We start from the raw sequence: 22987 nt of genomic DNA, 5'->3' as shown, positions 1-22987 counted from the left end.
TAAATTTTGTAACTGACATAAATTATGCATCTAGAACTAGAACACTTTTGAATATGCCCTTAGGATTAATACAATTTTATTGATCCTTCGTTAAAAAGCGTCGAAAAATGATGGTAAAATTCCATAGCAACAATATAAGTTTTGAATGAAGTAAACACACCACACAAAATGTTTTGTTACTTCCATTCACTTTAATGCCCCGTAAACATTATGTTGTGTCTTACGAATTACAACTCGGTTTACGGAACAACATTTATTTAATTTTAATAAACTACATTTAATTCAGAGCGTTAAAATAACGTGTTTTATTCTACTCAAAGTCTACTAAAATCACTCCGCGTGAAAAGCACTTGCTGTCAAACTCGTCGCGGTCAGTCCGCCAGTGCTGCCGTAACATCTCCCCCTTTAAGTCATCACGTAGTGCTCGAACCTCGGCGGAAGACGCACTGATCGTCCCCTAGTTGTACAGGATGAAACAGGTGTTGGAATACGACTCGGTTTTTTAACTATTGAACCACTCGTATTTGGAGTCGTCGGATGTTCAGATTTATCATTGCTATCTGTCAGTATAGGTGAAACAGATTCCTCTGAAACGATTACTCCTGGTTGACTGATGCCAAACTCGTCTAGCAGAATGCTCAATGGAAAATGATGATCACTCTGTGTTCGCTCACGATGCAAATCATCTTTCATTTCAAAACGGGTACGAAGTTGGTTGATGTGCGAACGAATTAACTTTGGCCTTTGCCCAACTATCCACACATTATAGTTCACTACTCCCAGCTTCTCAACGACTTTCCCGGGTTCCCAGGACCAGGTATTTCGTTTGTACACCTTTGCATATACCAAGTCACCAGGTATGAACCGACGCATCGGGCATCTCTCTCCAGACTGCCTAATATCTAGTGCTTGCATAGGACGCAGTAGGTCAAGTGTAGTCATCATTCGTCGACCAAACATGAGTTCACTTGGAGATTTTTGTCCAGTGGTTTCACTTGGCGTTGAACGATAAGTTGCTAGAAAAACCTCGAGTGTCTCCTGGAGGGGTTCTCCCTTGTTTATTTTCTTCATAGCTCTTTTCATTGAATCTACAAAACGTTCCGCCTGTCCATTAGATTGCGGATGGTAAGGAGCAGTCAACATATGTTTGATACCATTGTTTTTGCAAAATGATTCAAACTCATCACAGACAAATTGAGCTGCATTGTCCGACACTATTACCATCGGCAATCCAAGCCGTGAAAAAGAATTTCGTAGATTTTGGATCGTTACCTTCGCCGTCATCGTAGACGATGAATATATCTCCGGCCATCGAGAAAATGCATCAACGATGACAAAGAAATATAAACCATCAATTGGCCCCGCATAATCGATATGAACGCGTTGCCAAGGTCCCGGTGGAACTGGCCATGCCACAGGTGCAACATGTGGTGGTGATTTTGCTGCAGCGGCACAGTCCGTGCATTGCTTTACTGCTTCTTCGATGTGCCGGTCGATACAAGGCCAATAGACAAAACTCCGAGCGAGGCTCTTCATTCTGACTATGCCGGGATGCCCGTAATGTAACCGCTGCAAGATTCGTTTTTGGTAGATCTTTGGAACTACTACTCGCTCTCCGAACAGAATACAGCCTTGAGCTAGTCCCAGCCCGTCTTTACGATTGAAGAATGTCTTTACATCAGGATCACTGATTACCCCTAACGATTCCGGCCATTCGGTTTCCAAAAACTTCTTCACTTGTTTTAGCACTTTATCCCGTAGTGTGGCTGTGGCGATCATTACAGCCGTCACTGGAGTAGAAGCTATTGAATCCTCCAGGACTGCCGCCATGTCTTCCTCCAGACGAACACTAGCGATAATATATTCTTCTTCCGTATTTACTGCTGAACTTATAAGCCTGGAAAGTACATCTACATACCCGAATTTCATAGTAGGTACATATTCTACACTGAAATCGTAGCATAGTAACGTTAGACCCAGTCGCTGCAATCGATTTGATGTGTGAACCGGTATTCCTTTGTGCGATCCGAAAACACGTAGAAGAGGTTTGTGATCAGTCTCCAGAACAAAACGTCGTCCCAAAAGCATACGATGAAACTTTGTAATGGCGTAAACAAGTGCCAATGCTTCTTTATCGATTTGTCCATAACCTCGTTCTGTCGGTGTCAACGATCTTGAAGCGTGCTGGATCACCTTCTCAGAGCCGTCCGGAAATCTATGCCTGATGTTGGCCCCAATGCCAGTGCTGGAGGCATCAGCAGCCACGACTATCTCGAGCGATGGATTATAGTGTGTTAACATCAAATCTGAATTCAACAATTCTTTGAACCGATCGAAAGAATTTTGACATTCTTCACTCCAACTCCACTTCATATCCTTCTTTAACAGCTGATCAAGAGGTCTACGAAGCTGGTGCATTTTTTTTATGAATTTCGCATAATAATTCACTGCACCCAAGAATGAACGTAACTGTGAAACATCTCTCGGCGGAGACATTTGTGCGATAGCTTTAACCTTCTCCGGATCTGCATGAATACCGTTGCGATCAACGATAACTCCCAGATACTTCACCTGCGTCATTTTGAAACTGCACTTCTCGATCTTAAGCCGAAAACCATATTCCAGAATCCGCTGCAGTGTTCGTTTAAGGTTTCTATCATGCTCCGCTTGCGTTTGACCAAAAACGAGTACGTCATCAAGAAACGCTTCAGCTCCCTCCAGATCACCAAGCATGTTGTCGACGACTTTTTGGAATGCCCCAGGTGCTGCTTTGACCCCTGGTGGAAGACGCTTGTACTTGAATAATCCTTTGTGAGTATTTACTGTCAATAATTTTTGTGAATCCTCCTCCACTTCCATCTGCAAATAGGCATCCGACAAATCGATAACACTAAAGTACTGACTACCTGACAACTTTGCGAAGATGTCATCAGGAGTGGGAAGTGGATACTTGTTCGCTTCTAATACTGCATTCAGTCCCGTTGAAAAATCAGCACAAATCCGAACAATTGGATCTCCATCGGCGTCTCGTTGAGCCTTTCGAACTGCAACAATAGGTGCCGCCCAGGCTGAAAAATCTACTCGTTCAAGTACTCCCATGTTCTGCAACCGGATAAGTTCTTTTTCGACGAGCCGCTGTGAATGAAACGGTACCGGTCGTTTTGGCTTGAAAACTGGTTTTGCTCCTGCTGTCAGGAACAGTTGGATCTTTGCTTTCGTACAAAGTCCAAGTCCATCTTGAAAAACAGCTGGAAATTCCGCCTTCAATACTTGCTTGTACTCTTCCGAATCCATATCTGCTTTTAGCTGCTTGCAAAAAGAGTTGATCGGAATGTCGTACAACCCGAATGCTTCCATGAGATCACTTCCGAGAACATTAAATCCATCAACTGATGTCACATAACACACCGACTGCTTCGTGATGCCTCGGAATGTTATTGCACATTGAAACTCTAAATCGAGTGGAAGCGGTTTGCCCAAATACAAATTATAATACGGAGTACTCCGACAAATTTTCAAGGACACATTTTGCATCGTGCGGTACATTGTCATGATACACTGTCAAAGTGACAATGTACTTTAACGAATTTCCTATAAAACTAGCAACACTGAAGGGTAAGCACAAGTTCACTATAGTTACTGTTTATTATAGTGAAATATATGTAAACATATTACTTACGTATTTTGATCCTTAGGAAAACTATGGAGCGATATTTCGGACGACCCTATTCGTGTGTCACATCCCGCTACTAAGCAACTTCTTACCATTTCGGAAGCTTCTCGGTTTATTAGCCGGCGATATTTAGCCTGATTGTTGCTGTTCAATACAGCAACGATAAACAAACAAGCTTGTTTTGCACCGTAGCAACTAGCATAAAGCGTTGCCAGAAACGATCTCATTTCACATTTTCAGACTATCGCAACGAAAGGGAGATATTTGCTAGGCTTACTTGTTCATGCTGTGAACCAAACATTGGCGATTCGTTTATATGGGACTTAGGGGTATTATTATTTGTATTTGGTTTGCCTGCAGCAGTTACCACCCGTAAACTCGTAGGATTTGTCTTCAGATCGCCAAATTGGCGTAATGAATTCGACGAAATAATCGTATAATCCGATCCACAATCGAGCTGGAGTTCAATCAATTTATTGTTGATTAAAACATCCACGAATTTGCGCCTACCACTGGGATTTGTATCATGTACAGCATACACACCGTTCGCGTTCCCAGTTTTACCGGATTGCTTTTTCTTCCAGGGCTTCCTTTTTTCTGAGGCTGATGGATCCGTTTTGCTTGATCCAGAAACCGCTGGTTTCGAACAGCATCCACAGTATCCTTCTTTATGGCCCACTTTACACACCAAACTCACATTTTGATGTTCGGTATTTTTTTTTACAGTTTTGATATGTAAAATTTATTTTTACAAAAAAATAATGTAAATTTATTCCATTTTACCGACTTCGGTAAAGCATTCACCAGCTGTCGGTAATTCACATGATAACTTTGCTGAAAAGTTGTTTCTTTTTTACTGGCGTATTTTGTAAACATTGAAACGTCATCGCATCTACACTATTCAGTAAAAATTTCACCGATTTTCAGTAGTAAGTAAATCACCACAGAAAAATATGTAAACAGTGCTGAGCTTCAGTGATTTTTTCTGAACGCTTTCGGTGAAAAGAAAACCTTTCGAATCATGCCATTTTGTTGTTAGAAAAAAAACTTATCGGTGTTTTTAGTGAGTTATAAATATTTTTACCGGATAATGGACAATATTTTAGACTTGCTCGGGAAGGGGAAGGATCTTTCAGTAAGTATATGAATAATGCTTTCTAAGTTTTCTCTCGTTTTAGCGAGATACGCAAATTTCTGACGAGTATATCATCTGCTGCCGGAAAACAGTTCCGGGTCACGTTGAAGGGCTTGTACGGTGCATTGAGTGACACATTATAAGTAACCATCTTCTACTGGATGTCTCATTTATGCGTCGTCTTTAATAATTCAATTGAGTTTTATCTCACATGTAAATACCATTAATAAATCGAAACTACCATTAGAAAAATTTGAGTTTTTTTTCAGAATCATTTTTATTAATTGTATTACTTAAATCAAATAGGAAGTTTTGTAATATTCAAGAATTCCAAAATTTATTCCGATTTATTCGTAAAATTCACCAAACTTCGGTAAAAAGCGATGAACCGGTCAGTAAATTTTGACAGTTCATCGTTGAGATGAATTTTACAAGTCATTCAGTAAAACGAACTTTTACTGTACTATTTACTGACTGTTCAGCTGTTTGAAAGTCAGTAAAATTTTACCGACATCCGTAAATATGATTTGGTGTGTACCGCAGCTTCGACAGATGTGTTTTGAAAACGTACAATCAGCAACAAAATGCATTTGACCACACTGTCAGCACGGACGTCGTGGGGCTACTTTTGGTGTATCTATTTTTCCCGATTTTCTTGTGTAATTGGATTGTTCACCTCGGAAAACTGCGTTCACGTTCATCTTTGGATTCTCAATAACAGCTGTGTCGTGTTTGAGATTATCTAAGTGTTGGCATTCCAGTAACAGCTTTTTGAGTGTCATTGGATCCGTCTCCGATTCGTTTTCCATTTTTGCAAGCAATCGTGTCCGGATGTCCTTATGCTTTTCAGAATGAAGTCCAGCCACAAACACAAGACATTTAAACTGGTCCGCTGTGATTTCCCGGATGTTAAAATCTTCACAAGCTCGATTGACGGAACTTGCATACGAGACAAAATCTTCTGCAACTCGTTTGGCTGTCTGCAAACACTGATAGCGTCGAAAAAAAACCGATGTTTGATGCCCGAACATTTCCTTCAGTGTGGCAACTGTTTCTGCAAAAGGAACTTCTCGCGACGTTTTTGGCAAAATGAGATTTACGTATCTATCGTGGTTTACGGAACTCATCTTTTGCAGTAACAGTCTCACTTTTTCAGCATCATTCAGTTTTTCTCCTCCCTTGGTGAAAACTTCCTCATGCCGCGCGTACCATTTATCGAAAACCACTCCGTTTTGGGGATCGTAGGAAAATTCTGTAATGGTGTTTGAAAGTGCTTCCATCAGAAATTCATTGTCCTTCGGCCGTACTAGCTGCTCAAGGAGAGTTTTCTGCGCCAACTGTTGGTTTTCCATTATTCTGCTGAGCTGTGCTAAGATGTCAGCAAGACTGGCTTCTTGCGCCATTGTGAGGTTAGAACTATTAAAATTCGACACACCGACGAAATTACTTAAAACCGACTATCCTCGTCGCCAATTATGTTGTGTCTTACGAATTACAACTCGGTTTACGGAACAACATTTATTTAATTTTAATAAACTACATTTAATTCAGAGCGTTAAAATAACGTGTTCTATTCTACTCAAAGTCTACGAAATCACTCCGCGTGAAAAGCACTTGCTGTCAAACTCGTCGCGGTCAGTCCGCCAGTGCTGCCATAACACATTACACACTCAAATAAAAATTCACGTTCGATTCACTTGAAAAATCACGTAAAATAGTTTCAAATGTCGAATTGAATGTTTTATGTGACAAACATGAATATTATACGAACATCCCCTAAAATGAATAGAATCATTACATAAGGTTTACATGAATGGACCAAACGTCAAACAATCTACGTGAATTTCCAGTATGAAAGTTTCCATGTGAATGTGAATGAATGAAAATATTTGCATACATGATTATTCTGTGCTGCTATACTGCTTATGGATTCTTTATCGAAAATTATTAATATTATTTGTTATTTATTAATAAAATTATTAAAATATTGATATTTGTTTTGTATTACTTTTGTATCGCAACCATTATATTCTTAAAATCCCCAGTATTTAATGAAAATGACTGAACATCAATCAAAAGTTTCTTAGATCAATTTGTGGTATGAACTTTTTATAAGATCTCTATCACTGCTTCCTTAATACTTAATACTGCGACAAAAAGCATTTTCCAGGCATTTCTGGGGGCATTCATCCCTGGCACAACGTTTAAGGGGGGGGGAGCGAACCAATCCTTGAGAACTTTTGTTTTGCTCGTCCAAGTGATCTCTCCGGAGATGCAGCTCAGTCTCATTACACCAACGATGGGGGCAGCAAAACTTATTTTGCCACGGGTGTCAAATTTCCTCGGTAACACACTGACCATAATAATTGCTATTTGGCTGACAGTAAAGGCTTATTTACTTTCGAAATATCTCAACATCCAGTACTTTTTGTGACTGTAATAAGAAAATAGTTATCGACATTCACGAGTATGAAAAAGAGGAATTACATCTCACGAGTGTGCTGTGTTTAACTTCCTAGAGCTGCGTTGAATTTTCTGTTGAGACAGGTTCTGTATTGGATGCTTCTGTATATATTTGAAATTTAATAAATCTTCTAGAGAACTTTTACTTCAAAGACCGCTGGTTGACTAGAACACATAGTCAACATTATAGTAATTCGTACGTTATCCTTGTCCACATTGAAAAATAATCCTACAAATTATTGATTTCAGTACACTATTCAGAAAACCTCAATTAATAATTATTATATATATACCGTGACCACTTGAGAGTTACCATGGGTTCTGTGTATCAATTTTGGAAATACACGATTTTTTTCTAATTATAGTGTCAGTTTTATTTACATATGTAAATACTGGTAATAATAATAAGGTATAAAATCTCCATGGTTATAGTTTCAACCAGCAAAAACTCAACAAAAGACGATCGATCCGTCTCCAACCGTTACTATGTGTAACAAAGATGAACAAGTGTCTGCAAAGATATGCACAACTGAAAAAAGAGGACAAATCCTTTCGGATCTGAATTGCATTTGTTAAGTGTCGTCCCCCTCGGGGCCGAGTGCCTGCGTGAGTCCGGAAGTGTGCCCGATATGAACAGTACATTACATTTTACCTATGAAACACGTCCTTTATACTGGATTATGCATTAAACAGTTTTTAAATGCCAGTCCATTAAAACAAACGTGCAAAGTAGGGTGGAAAATATTCACATAAATTTTCACGTAACTATAACATGATTATTATTTTGAGTGTACAATTAACAGATTTTTAGCACAGATAACAGATATACAGGCTCGAACTAATTTTTTTTAAATCCTGTGTAAATTTTAAATTTGATATACGTTGGAAACCCTACTGCCACCTACTCGACTATTCGCCGCGATCTTTCAAAACGCTCCACTCCATTCCAGAACGATAACAAAATCTTACTACCTGTTTTAGGAATATTCCAACTACAACAATTTCAACACTTAAAGTCACACGATTTTTCTAAGCGAACTTTTTTCCATGTCACATGAATCACACGAGAATTCGATCGGAGTAAAACAAAACCAAACATGTCGTTTTAACCACAGCACAGAAAACAGATATACAGGCTCACATATGAACTGTGTGTAAAATTTGCTCAATCTGCATGGCGAAGACTTACAGATGTCATCACGATCGACACAAGATGCCACCACGATTTGGGTGCCGCTTTTACATGAGACACAATTTTGGGAGCAACATTTACTTCACACTAGAATTTTGTTTTGCTGTTGGTTAAAATGACATGTTTGTTTTTGTTTTAATCCGATCGAATTCTCGTCCGATTTATGTGATATGGAAAAAAGTTGTCTTTGACGCTTAGAAAAATCGTGTGACTTTAAGTGTTAAAATTTTTGGAGTTGGAATATTTCCAAAACAGGCAGGAGGATTTTGTTATGGTTCCGGAACGTAGTGGAACCAAATACAAATAATAATACCCCTAAGTCCCATATAAACGAATCGCCAATGTTTGGTTCACAGCATGAACAAGTAAGCCTAGCAAATATCTCCCTTCCCACTTAGAAAAAAACGTTCAACGGTGGTCCTTCATTGGTCCAATACGTTGTATCATTGGTCCAATGAAAGTCCAATCAATCGTTCAACGGGAGGGCAACACGGGTCCTTCGTTTGCCGATTTTGAAACAGACCGTTGAACCGAATGCCATTTTTTTCGTTCAACAAACCCGGCAGACAGAGGTCCATTGTTGAGCCATTTTTAACATGAGGAGTTGGAGCCCCGTTGGACTAGTTTTACTGCAGAATTTCTGAAGTTTTCTCCACTCATTTGTTTAAACTAACAATACATACCTGCACAATACTTCTACTTCACGTAGAATAACAACAAATTTTCTTTCTATGTAAAGGTAAAACTTAATTTTCACACTATTTTTGCAAGAGAAAAAACAACAACAAACCGTTCCAGCAAATTGAACGAATATTTTGTGCAATATATCGTTCAACAAGCGATCAAAAATCAACAAAATTGAACGGCCTGCTGAGAGGGTTTCGTTGCGATAGTCTGAAAATGTGAAATGAGATCGTTTCTGGCAACGCTTTATGCTAGTTGCTACGGTGCAAAACAAGCTTGTTTGTTTATCGTTGCTGTATTGAACAGCAACAATCAGGCTAAATATCGCCGGCTAATAAACCGAGAAGCTTCCGAAATGGTAAGAAGTTGCTTAGTAGCGGGATGTGACACACGAATAGGGTCGTCCGAAATATCGCTCCATAGTTTTCCTAAGGATCAAAATACGTAAGTAATATGTTTACATATATTTCACTATAATAAACAGTAACTATAGTGAACTTGTGCTTACCCTTCAGTGTTGCTAGTTTTATAGGAAATTCGTTAAAGTACATTGTCACTTTGACAGTGTATCATGACAATGTACCGCACGATGCAAAATGTGTCCTTGAAAATTTGTCGGAGTACTCCGTATTATAATTTGTATTTGGTGGAACCTTTTTGAAAGATCGCGGCGAATTGTCGAGTAGGTGGCACTAGGGTTTCCAACGTATAGCAAAGGGTTTCCAACGTATAGCAAAGGCTATGTGGTTGTTATACCACATTCGAAAGGTCATAGACTGAAAACAATTTTCTCAAAGTTTCAACTCTTTAACCGCCATATTGACGGAGCTAGGGTGGTTCTATTGATTTTTACTTTAGTTGATTTGTTAGGAAACCGCTCCTCCGAAAAATTTGAAAAAAATCAGGTATGTTTAAGGCATTATGGGGAAGGTTTACAATTTTTTTTCAAAATTTCGAAGACGTATTTCTTCCATTAAAAAATACTTGAAAATTTTGAAACATATTTTTTCCCTCTTCCAATTTTTGCACCACCCCGGATTTTTTAGTGATAAATAAATTTTTTTTTGACATGTTAAAGTGGTATGTTTTCATATATTTAATAAATGGGGACGACCACAATATTTGATTTTTTCTAAAAAATAAGTCGAGTCGTCATTATGTATTCTCAGATATTTTCTGGAAAACTCCGTAATAATCAATAGAGAAAGTAAACAAAGAGAGGCATCCATTTGCAGCTATGCTCTTTTGTCGTGGGACTATCGAGTTCACTACAAATGTGATTTAATCTTTTAGAACCAGATCAATTGTAGAGGGATTTCTCACGGAAGAGAAACATGGCGGATCACTGGGATATAGAACTGTAAAGTAACCAGTAGAGAGTTGATTATGAAATATTTTTCTATTACGGTTGTTTTGCCTACAATTCCACTGGACATGCTTTGTATTTAAGTCCCCTATTTTGAAAAAAATTAGGTCGGTACCTTGTAAGTTTTTGCAAATCGCCTTTAAAGAAATTGATTTGTTCATCGGTGCATTGGAATGGCACATATGCTCCAGCGATAAAATAAACCAATGATTTCAATTTTGATTCACAAGCTTTCGATAACATTAGTATCGAACGAAGGTAAAACTCGATGCTAGGTTTGCCGTTGGACAAAAATGGTAACTCAACCACCCATTCCAGTAAACCTGTCAAATCGATGAACCACACACATCTTTGTGGCTACTCAGTTGCACAAAATAATGTTTTACCCAATATTGGGTAGAACCCTATCAAATTGATTTATACGATTTCTGATGAAAGTGTCACTAATTTTAATTGACATCCGTTGCTAATCGGCCAACCTTTATATAACTACTCAAGATTCGGTAGCTATGGTTTTGACAAAAAATGAGTTGCTGGTACCCAATTCGGCAAAAGTTGGGTAAATTCATAAAATTCATCTTAACTCGATTTTAAAGATCGAGTATTTCAATTTAAAACATTCAAATAATTATTCAACATTATTGTTAAATTTAAAATTCACCGACAAGGGTAACAAAAACTCGCTCATGAGGCTCGATTTTTTCTGTTCATCAGTTCACCTCATGATTTATTATGCAATCCGTAAAATGATGGTAAAGATGAAACTTATCGCTGATCTAAACAAACACACTCACCTATACACAGAACCGCTGACATCAAATTATGATGGCATTGATGGTTCTCAGTTTTGATATCATACCATCTAACTCTCATTCCTAGTTTTAAAAAGTGAGTACAGAGTTTGGCATCACCGTACCGAGCTACACCTGTGAGTTTATGCTTAAACCACAGAGCTACCAACACAGCCCAGATTTTCGGTTTTGTTTTTGCTAGTACTCAAAACGACCACGAGCATCAATGTACGAAAACAAAAATCGAACCGTAGCGTGATGTATACCATAAACTGGTTTTTTACAAAAACATCGGCTAGAGATCACTATATAGACTCTAAAAATCAGCGCATGCACAGATAACAGATATACATGCTCGTACTAAATTTTCAATATCCTGTGTAAATTTCAAATTTGCTATATGTTGGAAACCCTACTGCCACCTACTCGACTATTCACCACGATCTATCAAAACGTTCCACTACGTTCCGGAACGATAACAAAATTCTCCTGCCTGTTTTGAAAATATTCCAACTACTACATTTTTAACACTTTTCACACGATTTTTCTAAGCGTCAAAGACAACTTTTTTCCATGTCACATAAATCACACGAGAATTCGATCGGAATAATACAAAAACAAACATGTCATTTTAACCAACAGCAAAACCAAATTCTAGCATGAAGTTAATGTTGCACCCAAAATTGTGTCTCATGTGAAAGCGGCACCCAAATCGTGGTGGCAACTTGTGTCGATCGTGATGACATCTGTAAGTCTTCGCCAGCCCGGTGATAAGGATAAGGCGCTCAAGCAAGTGCTATCGTAGCAAACATCTGGGGCATTTGATGGGCAATCGGAGCGCTCAGAGTATGGTAAACAAACATTCGAGCATTTAAAATCGAGTAAAATCTTAATTTCCTTTCCGTAGTGATGATATTCTGATCGATAATTTGTGAGGAAGTGCGGTAAAGGATACTGAATAAACAAGTAGTTTGTAATATCCAATTTTTTGTTAGCCATTCTTCTTCATTGTTTTGGTTTTTGCAGAATGATGCTGGCCATAGTTACATGACGTCATAGCAGGGAGCTGGTTTTCGCCATGCAGATTGAGCAAATTTTACATACAGTTCATATGTGAGCCTGTATATCTGTTTTCTGTGGTGCATGGGTTATGTTAGTAGGAAATTTAACGTGGAAGAAAACCAAATCACAAAAAAGGTAATGAAAAAAAGTAATGATGGAAATTCGACTCAAGCAGCGCTGCCAACTATTTATCCGATTTATCGGTATTTATACCGATTTTCGCACTCGATACAGGAGCATATCTGTATTCCTGTATCTTTCAAAATACCGATAATTAAATTTCATACCGATAAATACCGATTTCAAGTTTTCGTGTTTGCTTCCATAGGGTTAAAACAGGTAGAGCGACCTTTTTTTGCTCACAAAACCAGTCCTCACTAAATAGATTTTTCGAGATAGATATTGTACAGATTGATTTTTCCGCCAAATACAGATTTTTGAAAAAAAAAATAAAATATTGACAGCTCTGGACTCAAGGTCCGAATAATGGCTCATTCCTTAATATATTTAGCACTACTGCTGCTAGTGGACGTAATATGATTTTACTTTCTTTTATTATACTATAACGGGTCATCGGTCTTTGAAGTTTTTCTTCCTCGTTATTTTCCTACGAAAATAACACATGCACAGATTTTTAAGGTCTAAATGGTCTCTAGTAGCAATACAAACTTTAAACCTCGGGCGTGAAAATATAGTTTTACCGATCGAAAAGTTTAGTGGAGCTGAAATCAAAAAGTTTGGTGGAGCTGAAATCAAAATTATTTCCCACCCTATTGCATAGCTTTTTTATATAAGCAATAACCAAGGTAACGGCTCCAGTAGACATCTTATATAAAAAAAATCATTAGAGTGAGATCGGCTGTCCCTGTGCGATAGATTTACTTTTAGGGTAAGATGAAAATAGGAACATTCGCTTCGAGCTTTCGCGTTACTATAACAACACGGCAATATTTTGAACTGTTTCTTTAACGTTATTACTTCTTACTGACGATTTTAAGATGTTGTATTAAATTTGATCACAATTCGTTGATTAATCGGCAATTTAATATGGCGATACTACTAATGAGACGTCTATTGGTACAATAGCCCTATATTTGGATGAGTAACAAAGCGAAAAACAAATAAGTCAGTGATTTTAGTTGGATAAATCTCTTGAGTACGTTTAAGAAACGGAGAGATTGCTGAGAACGTTTCTCTGTTTCATAGAAGTGGACAGAAGTTGCTCTTTCTATGAGAGCAATGCTGTCGGATGTCGGTTGTCATATCTGGCGCTTGCTGAAAAGCTGAAAACAAGTTTGTTGTGTTGTGACATCGTGTCCGTGTGTGGGCTATGAGAAGTTTCGGCTATGTTTTTTTTAATTTATGCCACAGTTTGTTTCATTCAGCGTAGTTGGAAGGTTGTAGTTCGAAGGCTCTTGTGAATTCAATGTATTTTAGAATAAGTTTTCGTTAGCATTTTCGTAATCTTTAATCTCAATGAACATCTGGACCGTCACCGAAAATGTTGACAAATATTTAAATGTTGAAGTATGTTGGCCCAGTATCAGATAGACAGAATGGAAAATTTGCAATATCTACGTAGGATAACGTGACAGTGAAAATTTTTTCTTACGCACAGGATAAAACGTATACGCCCAGTTCAGGAGTAGTGCATGGTGACTTATATTCTCAACAAATTAGAAGAAAAGATTCAAGATAAAGTGAAATCATTACAATAAAAATTCGCAATGTAAAACTCAACACAATGGTTACATTTAGTGTGATTTGATATCTGAAAGCAATATCATGAACAGCGAAAACATGAAAAAGGGGCAATCCAGAAGAGCTGATTTTTCTGACAAAATGATAACGATTTTTATGGTGAAAGAAACCAACACCTGCAATTAAAAGTATATTTGATAGACCTAGGTAAGATTAGCAACATAAAAAATGAAATATATCAGTTTTGAAAATTGCTCTTATGTTTCTGCTATTTTGTAACAGCTTTTCGAAAGAATCGTATCTAGACAGTTTCTCTTTCACTTTCTCTTTCAATTATTACAGAATATTGTATTTTTCAATAATTTCTTCAGTGCAGGTTAATAGTTTTAGTTATTATTCTTTGCAAATAGTTAGAGAGAGGGATTGCTAAGAGTGCCGTAATAATCGAAAGAGAAATTAAACAAAGACAATCTGTCATTTGAGCTAAGAACTAAATTTCTTGTTCATCGAGAAATTATTTTTATGACGATATAAATGTTTTTCCTGTTTTTTGCTTTGGGCAATTAATTGAATTAAACACAGATTACTGAAATTATCTGTGTTGTGTAACAAATTGGGGCAAAATATGCATTACATCAATTTTGAAATTTTCTCCAATCAAACTGTGTTTCAGTTAATCATTCAGAAAGTAAAATCAAAATCTGTAACACAAAAAATCAACCGAAAAAGATCGAAGGTGAAAGGTTGTGCTGATGCACTTGCCTTGTAACAACATACGGCAATGTAACAAAATAGATATATTTCATGTAAAAAAATAGAGAGCCTTGACGAATGATGCGAATCAATAGAGGGTTCAGAATATAAAAGTCCAAAAGAAATTTACATCAAGCTCTTTGCTTTTAAATGTAATTCATTTGATTTTACTGGTGTTTTATACAAGGGTTTGAGTATAATTCCCGTGACAATGTACGAGTTCATTAGAAAAGACATAATTTCACCTTAATAGATTTTTCACAAGAAATTATCACTATTATTTTTTTTCTTTTTTCCTGACAAATTCGAAAAGGAGCGTGTACGGTTATTGTACTAGTAGTCAATGCCTTAGTAGACTTTCCACGTTATTTTTCGGATTACTCGAATTCTATTCAACATATTGTGATAAAATCAAATGAAATATTGTCGTTTCGGCTCTATCTTACTCTTTGAGCTGATTTATCGAACAGAGATAGCAGATCGCATCACTGTTAATCATCCATAATAGGTTGAAATGATACGATTGGTATGACGTTTTGAAATTTATCTGGTTTTCTACTAGAAGATCACGACTTAAAAAATCAATGAAGCCACATTTCGACGTGAACAATTGACAGATTCTCTTTGTTTACTTTCTCTTTCGATTATATCTGCATTATTACGCAATTGTTCGTTACATGTATGATACTATTACAAAGCTTGAGATATTTTCTTTCATTCTATATGCAAATTTGGTAAGTGAATGTGAAAATTTAGGTGTTATTAACAGATGAGAAAGTAAACAAAGAGAATCTCTCATTGGTTTATGTGCCCTTATGAAATGTATTTTATGTCATTCAATTGTTAATTCAGGTACCCAATAGAATTGTTGGATAGTGCTTTCTAGCTTGCAAAATCGAAGTGCTTTTTGTATTACTGACCTATAGTACGCCAATATCGAATGAGCTCTGTTTTCCGTTCAATGTATAGGTTCAAAGGATACAATGAAATATAATTGACATGTGTGTATGCTGGGATAATAACGTCGATAGTAACTGTCTACAACTGTAATCGCAGAACGAACAGTATTTCAAAGTAAATATAAAAGATCAGAAAATCACATATGTTTATAGATTTTTTTTGTTTTTTAAATAGCTGCTTGAAGTATTACATCTATGCACTGTAATTCTTCCAAATTCTAATTACAATTTGTAACAAACAAAATTGTATACTATTCCAAATTATCAGAAAAAAAATTAACTTTTGATAACATGTTAAGTGTTTATAAAAATTCATGGGAAGTGTAAAAAAAATCTCCGAAGGAAATCTGTGGAGAATTCAATGTAGCAGAATTAAACTAAATTTAATTTAATTAAAATTAATTAATTCATGAATTTATTTGATTACAAACGAAATGCACTTTGGAGATTATATATATATATATATATATATATATATATATATATATATATATATATATATATATATATATATATATATATATATATATATATATATATATATATATATATATATATATATATATATATATATATATATATATATATATATATATATATATATATATATATATATATATATATATATATATGTATAAATGGCATAATACAAGGGAACTAAAATTTACCTATCTAAGAATTGCATTCTATCCTGAGTACATGTATAAACTTAAGCTATTTGGTTACGTCTAAAAAATTGTTGATGAAAGTAATATTGGAACGTCGTGGATATACTAGACTGTAAGTATTCAAACGCCTTAAAATGCAGCTTAAAAATATTCACAACACCTACAAAGGTGATTGAGACACGAAACAGTAAAAGAGATCGTATGCATATAAATATAGCTAGTATATCCGTTTATGTGTGACGAATGGAACGCCAGAAAATGTGTGGGCAGTATAAGCATGACACGGATTAATACCTTCACATGCAACACAAAGCACCTTTAATATGTCTCCAGTCTTCATTCGCGTGAGCGGTGAAGTGATGCTTTCCTACATGCAGCGTTTGTCGGCGGAAAAAAACCCACCCAATGACTATGTCTTTTGCTCTAGTACGACAACCGACAACGAATAAATAGTGTTATAAGAAGTCAAAGACGTTTGCATTTTTCTGATTTTATCGATGCATTTCTTTAAGGTGTTTCTATTGATGCATTGCCTTAAGGTATTTCAACTTGCATGATTTTGCCGGGAAAGTTCATTCTCAGCAACAATAACTTATTGTAAACGAATTAATGGCATCCTTCAAAAACGATAATGTTGATCGTTGTTCCAATGAGAATCTTATTGTATTTAGAATATTTCATAGTAAAAAGGTGAGTGCTCCTCCAACTCGTATGTGTATTCAATTCTCCCAACATAAAGATATGACCTTTTTGCCTTTCTTATATAAAAAGGTAATGCAATCACTTGAAAAACCGACTAGTAAAAATTGTGTCATACCACTCGACTGTGTGTGTGTGTGTGCGCGTGTGTGCGCGTGTGTGTGTCACTAGGTTTTATAGGAGATGGCTGAACCGATTTTGACAAACTTTGATTCAAATGAAAGGTCTCACGGTCCCATACGGAATTCCTGAATTTCATCCGGATCCGACTTCCGGTTCCAGAATTATAGGGTAAAGTGTGTTCAATATTGTACACCGTCACTTAAGGACTGAGACCAGTAGGTCGCGTAGAACCACGTGGCTCGCTGTGCTTATTACATTTTTTCCATGCTCTCTCGCAAATGAGCAAAATGACTCCGGGTGGCCAAGAAAGTTTTGATATTTTCGGTTACAAGTTTGACTACATCACATAAAATCCAATACAGCTACCGCTTGTTTGGCAGCCTTTTTGAGCCGATTTTGATTCTCTCATGTTTCGTTACGTTACCAGAGAACTAAATTGGCGCCGACATAGAAATCGACTTATCTTCACAAAAATAACATTCACTTCATTTTTATATCGACAACATATATGTTCTTATGCACTAATCGCATCTAAATTAAATTATCTACACATTGTCAGGGTAGATTTTTGCCATGACGGCGTTTTCAGCTATGCAATTCTTCCTTCAGAAATAGACTTTTCCGATCGCTAAGGTCAATGAATCATTCTGAAATTTTCAAAGAATAACTAATTTTCTAAGAGATTGTCAGTTGGGTTTTTTGATATTCGACACCGTTTTTTGAGAAAATCAGATTTGAAGCGTGAAAATACCCCTCTAATACACCCCTCCGCCCTTAAACCTGTTTCATTCTCTATGTTTTACTAGTTAATACACAAACAATCCCTTGGTTTCTTTAAAAAATCGAAGAGAAACATTTTGAATAGAATACCACAGTATTATATGTGAGAAAGGAATCATTACCACTAGGTGGATTAAAACAGGTTTTTATCTACTTTGTTTAGCAAATAAAAATATATGGAAAACATTGGTTTTGAAAATTTAAGGAATATAAATTTGAATGAATTGATTCGTTTAAACATAACTAGTTGTCTCGGCGAACTTCGTACCGCTCAATAATTATCATAGAGTTGAAATTATTTCGAGCACTCACAGAATCGGATGATCAAACGACCTATGCTCAAGTCGGTTTCAGAAGAGTTTGGTTATTTTTGCTCGCGATCGGTAAAATAGAATATTAAATTTTTTTTCACACAGTGGGCATTATTGTACTTCATAACATTTTTTGTAATGTTCACTAGTACTGGCGCTTATTACTTATGGTTATAAACCACATATGCCTTAATCATAAATATACCAGGTGTCAATTAAAAATTCAAAACTAGCCACGTTAAATTTTTGGTCATAATTATGAACGAATTTAACTCAAACATTTGTTGATGGATTTATATAATTTAACTGCCAATCGAGTCGGAAACATTCAAAAAAGCCTTCGTATTACATTCCTGTAGTTGACCTTCTGTTTCAACAGACTTCGCAGCCGATTCAGAGTGTACAGATTCATTGCATGGCTAGTGCTACGATTCTACTGACACTACGAATCCTTCCAGGTCGGGGCTCGAACATACGACAACTGGTTTGTAAGACCAGCGCCCTATGCAAACATTCAACATAAACATGTATTGCAACCTCGTTTTAGTATATGAATAGCCATAGCCACACCATTGAAAAATCAGCTTAAATTTACCAATGTTTTCACGAGCCAATCAAAGTATGCCTTAATGATGTAATCTTCTTGATTCCTCTTACACGGCCGACGATTTTGATTGTTGCTCGCATTTCATTCAGTAACAGCTCTGCTTCGGTCAATGTAGGAAGGTTGTGCGTTATTCATGAAAACATACCGCACCGTTGAGTACAGTCCAAACTCTGGCACAAAACGAAATCTAATAATATGTATTTCAGTCACATTTTTCTGTTCAGTTAACGCCTGCTTTTATGCAGAGCAGATGGATGATATATTTGCTTTGTCGTCCGCAGTTAACTGCTTGGTTTTCAGTATACGGACATGCCAAATATGTCAAGAATGTTCTCGTTTGCTGCACACCGTGTTCGTTTGAACGAGTGTTCACTATTAATTCTGGTTCACATTGCAGTTCACTATTAATTTTGCTTCACCGGTGAACGATAGGGTTGCAGGTACTAACAGAGTTAGTGCAATAATAGCATATTTTTAAACGCTTGTAACTAGATGATTTGTAAATGGATTTATACTAATTACCAACCAATAGATTCGAAAATATTGAACTCAAACGTGTATAACAAAAGTATGTATTTTTTATAATAAGTACTTTCAATAAATTGAATAAACCGATTTAACCCACATATTTTATACCCCTGGTTTTCTTAACTAAATTGCTGAACATAATCTAAACCTTCTAGTTCCAGTTTCTTGTGCTACTAACTGTACAATTAATAACAAGCGCAATACTATATCATATTGATGGTAGAGGGAACGATTTTAGGTTATATATATAAAGAATAATATTCTCCACAGAATATTTCGATATTTTAAACAACTCTAGTTTAAATGTTTATTATTTTGGGTATTATGTTATAAATAATTATTTCTATTATTCCCAACATTTCCGTTGTGTATTATTATTTGATAGTGGACTTATTATTATTATTTGTCTTATATTTAGCCTCAATTTTAACTTGTATTTGCCAGAGTTGATATTATAAAAAAGGGCACGGTTTCAATTTCAGCGTGCCAATGTTATTCGTAATGATGTCCTCTGGTTATGTCTGTGACATTATCCACCCGCCTTTGCCACTTGCACACCTCTATCCTGTTGTCTTCAAATAAAATATCAGGACATCCCGACAGCAATATTTGCACCCGTCGTGAATAAAGTCTGGTAATTTAGAAAAACCACGAATCATAAAATAACCAGCCCAAGCTAATCACTTTATTTTCTTATAGAGGCTCTAAAATTTAACTTGACGATATTGAACACAATTAATTTTTCACCTACATCTCAGTTCCAGTAGTCATCTCATATACGAAAATATGTAGTTACAGTGAGATCTACTGTCTGTTCGACAGAGAAGATGAAAATATGTGCAGTCGCTTCGACATATTTACAATGTTTAGCCTCTATGTTACTGTGAACTGAAGATGGGGGGATTTTTATCCTTTTGCGGCTCTTTAGAACTCTGTGTCAGATGTTTTTTGAAATATAATAACATATTTAATAAGGCACATTGCTCTGTTGGGACAAATGGTGACATTCAATTTGAACTGCGCTGCACTGACGAGTCTGAGACGAAACGTAAGATAATCATATAGAAATTTTATGCAATCTCTTGAAAAATTGACTAGTGATCATTGGCCCAGAGGGCTAAGTGTTCTATATCATTCGACACAGTTTATCAAGCTGATCAATGTATGTGTCTGTGCGTGTATGTGTGTGAGTATGTGTCGAACAATGTCACTCATAAAATGGAAAATCTAAAAATCCCAAAGGTTGCTATTGAATTTGACACCATCATTTAGAGCGACGATGCAAAAAAGAGTAACATTTTTCTAGGTTTGGCTTAAAACTGATTCAATTTGTAGGCTAATTAGTTACTTTCTGACGAGAGATGCTGAAAAATTTATTGAAGCATATTGGTCTTTCATAAATATCACCTTCTAATGCGCCCACCTTAGCCAACCTTAGCCGGAGAGCTTCTATTGAACTTTGACTGTCCGTGACAATTAAGTAATGGTCTTTGGGCAAGGTTTCAATGATCTCAAGGGTGTACTGAATGGCAGCTAGTTCTGCGACGTAAACAGTGCCGGATCACTGAGTTGGTAAGAAGCGGTGATGTTTTGATTGAAGATGCCGAAGCCTGTGGACTCGTTGATGTTTGATTCGTCAGTGTAGAACATATTTTCACAGTTGACTGTTCTAAATTTGTTATAAAAAATTAGTTACTCACTGAACAAACCGACTTCGGCTATACTGGTTCCAAGTTCCCGGTTCTAGAAGTACCGGAAATAATGATCAAAAAGTTTAAAATGAGACTCACTCAATTTTCTCAGAGATAATTTGATCGATTTCCACGAACAGGCACAAATAAAAGTTCCTATAGTCTCATGGGTTGCTGTTAAATTTCATCCGAAACGACTTCCGGTACCAGAACTATAGGGTAGTGTGTTTAATCATTTAGTGCGACGATGCAAAATAAAGAAAAAATCTTACAGGGTCCGGCACTCGAAGTGTAACCGATTAAAAAGGCCATAAATTCAGTTTGGAAAATTACTTTTACTTAATTCAAAGTACAAAATGTGTAAAAAATAATACAAAATTCAGAATCAATTCACTTTTGCTCGATATGACCACCTTTTGCCTTGACTATGGCCTTGAGACGGTCAAAAAACGAATCGCAAGCTGCCCGAATGTGACTTGCAGGTGTATTTTGGCCCACTCGCGGACAATAACTTTTTTCAGCGCCTCGAGACTGGTGTATCTTTTAGTTCGGACTTTGCTCTCCAAAATGGCCCAAAGAGAATAATCCATTGGATTCGCATCTGGTGAATTCGAGAGCCATTGTGTGGACTTGATGAAGTTCGGAACGTTGTTTTTCAGCCATTCTTGGTTCACTCGAGCTTTGTGAGACGGTGCCGAGTCCTGCTGAAACGTCCATGGTCTGCCACCGAGATGTTTGTCTGCCCACGGCTTCAAAGCAACCTCCAGAATACTTTCCCGATAATATGTCGCATTTACCTTGACGCCAGGCTCGATGAAAACGATTGGAGAGCGCCCATCTGCGGTTATAGCGGCCCAAACCATTATCTGTTGCGGGTGCTGCCTCCTGGTGGCCAATCGATGACTCAAATTCTCGTATGAACGGTCGGTCAAGTAAACCCTATCGTTTTGAGAGTTTACGAATTGCTCAATTGGAAAAATTTTCTCATCAGAAAATACAATGTTCGGAAATTGACCGCTTTCGGCCAAACGAAGCAACTCCTTCGCTCTCTCAAGTCAAGATTTTTTTTTCGCGTTCTTTTTTGGCAAAATGCTTTCTTGCGCTTGTAAACAATACAACTCCGAACTGTCATTTAGCAAATTTCTAGAGAGCTGATGCCCGTGCGTCAGCTGCGCGAGCGGTCTGAAGTTGGTTACACTTCGAGTGCCGGACCCTGTATTAACTTGACATAACTGTTTACAAATTGAATAGTGGATCGAGCTCGAAAATCAAATGGTTGACACTTCCGGTTTCGGAGATATAATAGCATAAGTAACGTAACCGACTAACCGCACATTTTTAATCGGCTGAATTTTCTCGAAGATGACTCAACGAATTTCGATAAACTTAGGTTCATTTGAAAAATTACCAATGTAAATCAAATTTGGAAGGGTTACGGAGAACATTTTCAGGTTGGAGAGGTATAATAATATATGTGAGGTAACCGACAAATCACTGTGCTTTTTTATACAGCAAACTGTTTCGGAGATGGAAGATTGAAAATTACTGTTAGGTTATTTGATAAGCTCACAATACTAATGACCGAGGATAGAATCCTATAACTTTTTTATTGAGACTATTTAAATGGCAGGATCACACCATTAAGTGGATTAAGATGGGTTTTCCATATACCATCGGCAATATGACCAGCATTTTTTGATAAAATTTTGAATAGTGTGACATAACGATAAATAACTCATAACTCAAGTTTTCTAAATATTTCACGCTCTTTAAACATGACTCGTGGTTTGAGTTTCGATTC

At 36.7% G+C, this 22987-nt stretch overlaps 3 protein-coding genes across 3 annotated transcripts in view; 1 reads left to right on the top strand and 2 right to left on the bottom strand.

Annotated features, from left to right (window-relative positions):
- Positions 1 to 405: 405 nt before the first annotated feature.
- Positions 406 to 3357, bottom strand: LOC131428819 (uncharacterized protein K02A2.6-like). The gene has a single exon (XM_058592859.1). It carries the CDS (start codon positions 3355 to 3357, stop codon positions 406 to 408), a length of 2952 nt encoding a protein of 983 aa, XP_058448842.1.
- A 2053-nt stretch (positions 3358 to 5410) lies between these two features.
- On the bottom strand, positions 5411 to 6211 carry LOC131428818 (uncharacterized). Its single transcript, XM_058592858.1, has one exon. It carries the CDS (start codon positions 6209 to 6211, stop codon positions 5411 to 5413), a length of 801 nt encoding a protein of 266 aa, XP_058448841.1.
- A 7481-nt stretch (positions 6212 to 13692) lies between these two features.
- Positions 13693 to 22987, top strand: part of LOC131427195 (amyloid beta A4 precursor protein-binding family B member 1-interacting protein) — an 80107-nt gene continuing 70812 nt past the window's right edge. Inside the window, exon 1 of the mRNA XM_058590176.1 lies at positions 13693 to 14274. The gene's annotated coding sequence lies outside the window, so the exon portion shown is untranslated. The remainder of the gene's footprint in view (positions 14275 to 22987) is intronic.

This window comes from Malaya genurostris, chromosome 2, assembly GCF_030247185.1.
Source record: "Malaya genurostris strain Urasoe2022 chromosome 2, Malgen_1.1, whole genome shotgun sequence".
NCBI classification, from domain to species: domain Eukaryota; kingdom Metazoa; phylum Arthropoda; class Insecta; order Diptera; family Culicidae; genus Malaya; species Malaya genurostris.
This window is presented reverse-complemented; position numbering and strand designations above follow the sequence as displayed.

Coding starts and splice junctions, on each gene's coding strand:
- LOC131428819 (XM_058592859.1), bottom strand. CDS start 3,357: ATGGAAGCATTCGGGTTGTACGACATTCCGATCAACTCTTTTTGCAAG.
- LOC131428818 (XM_058592858.1), bottom strand. CDS start 6,211: ATGGCGCAAGAAGCCAGTCTTGCTGACATCTTAGCACAGCTCAGCAGA.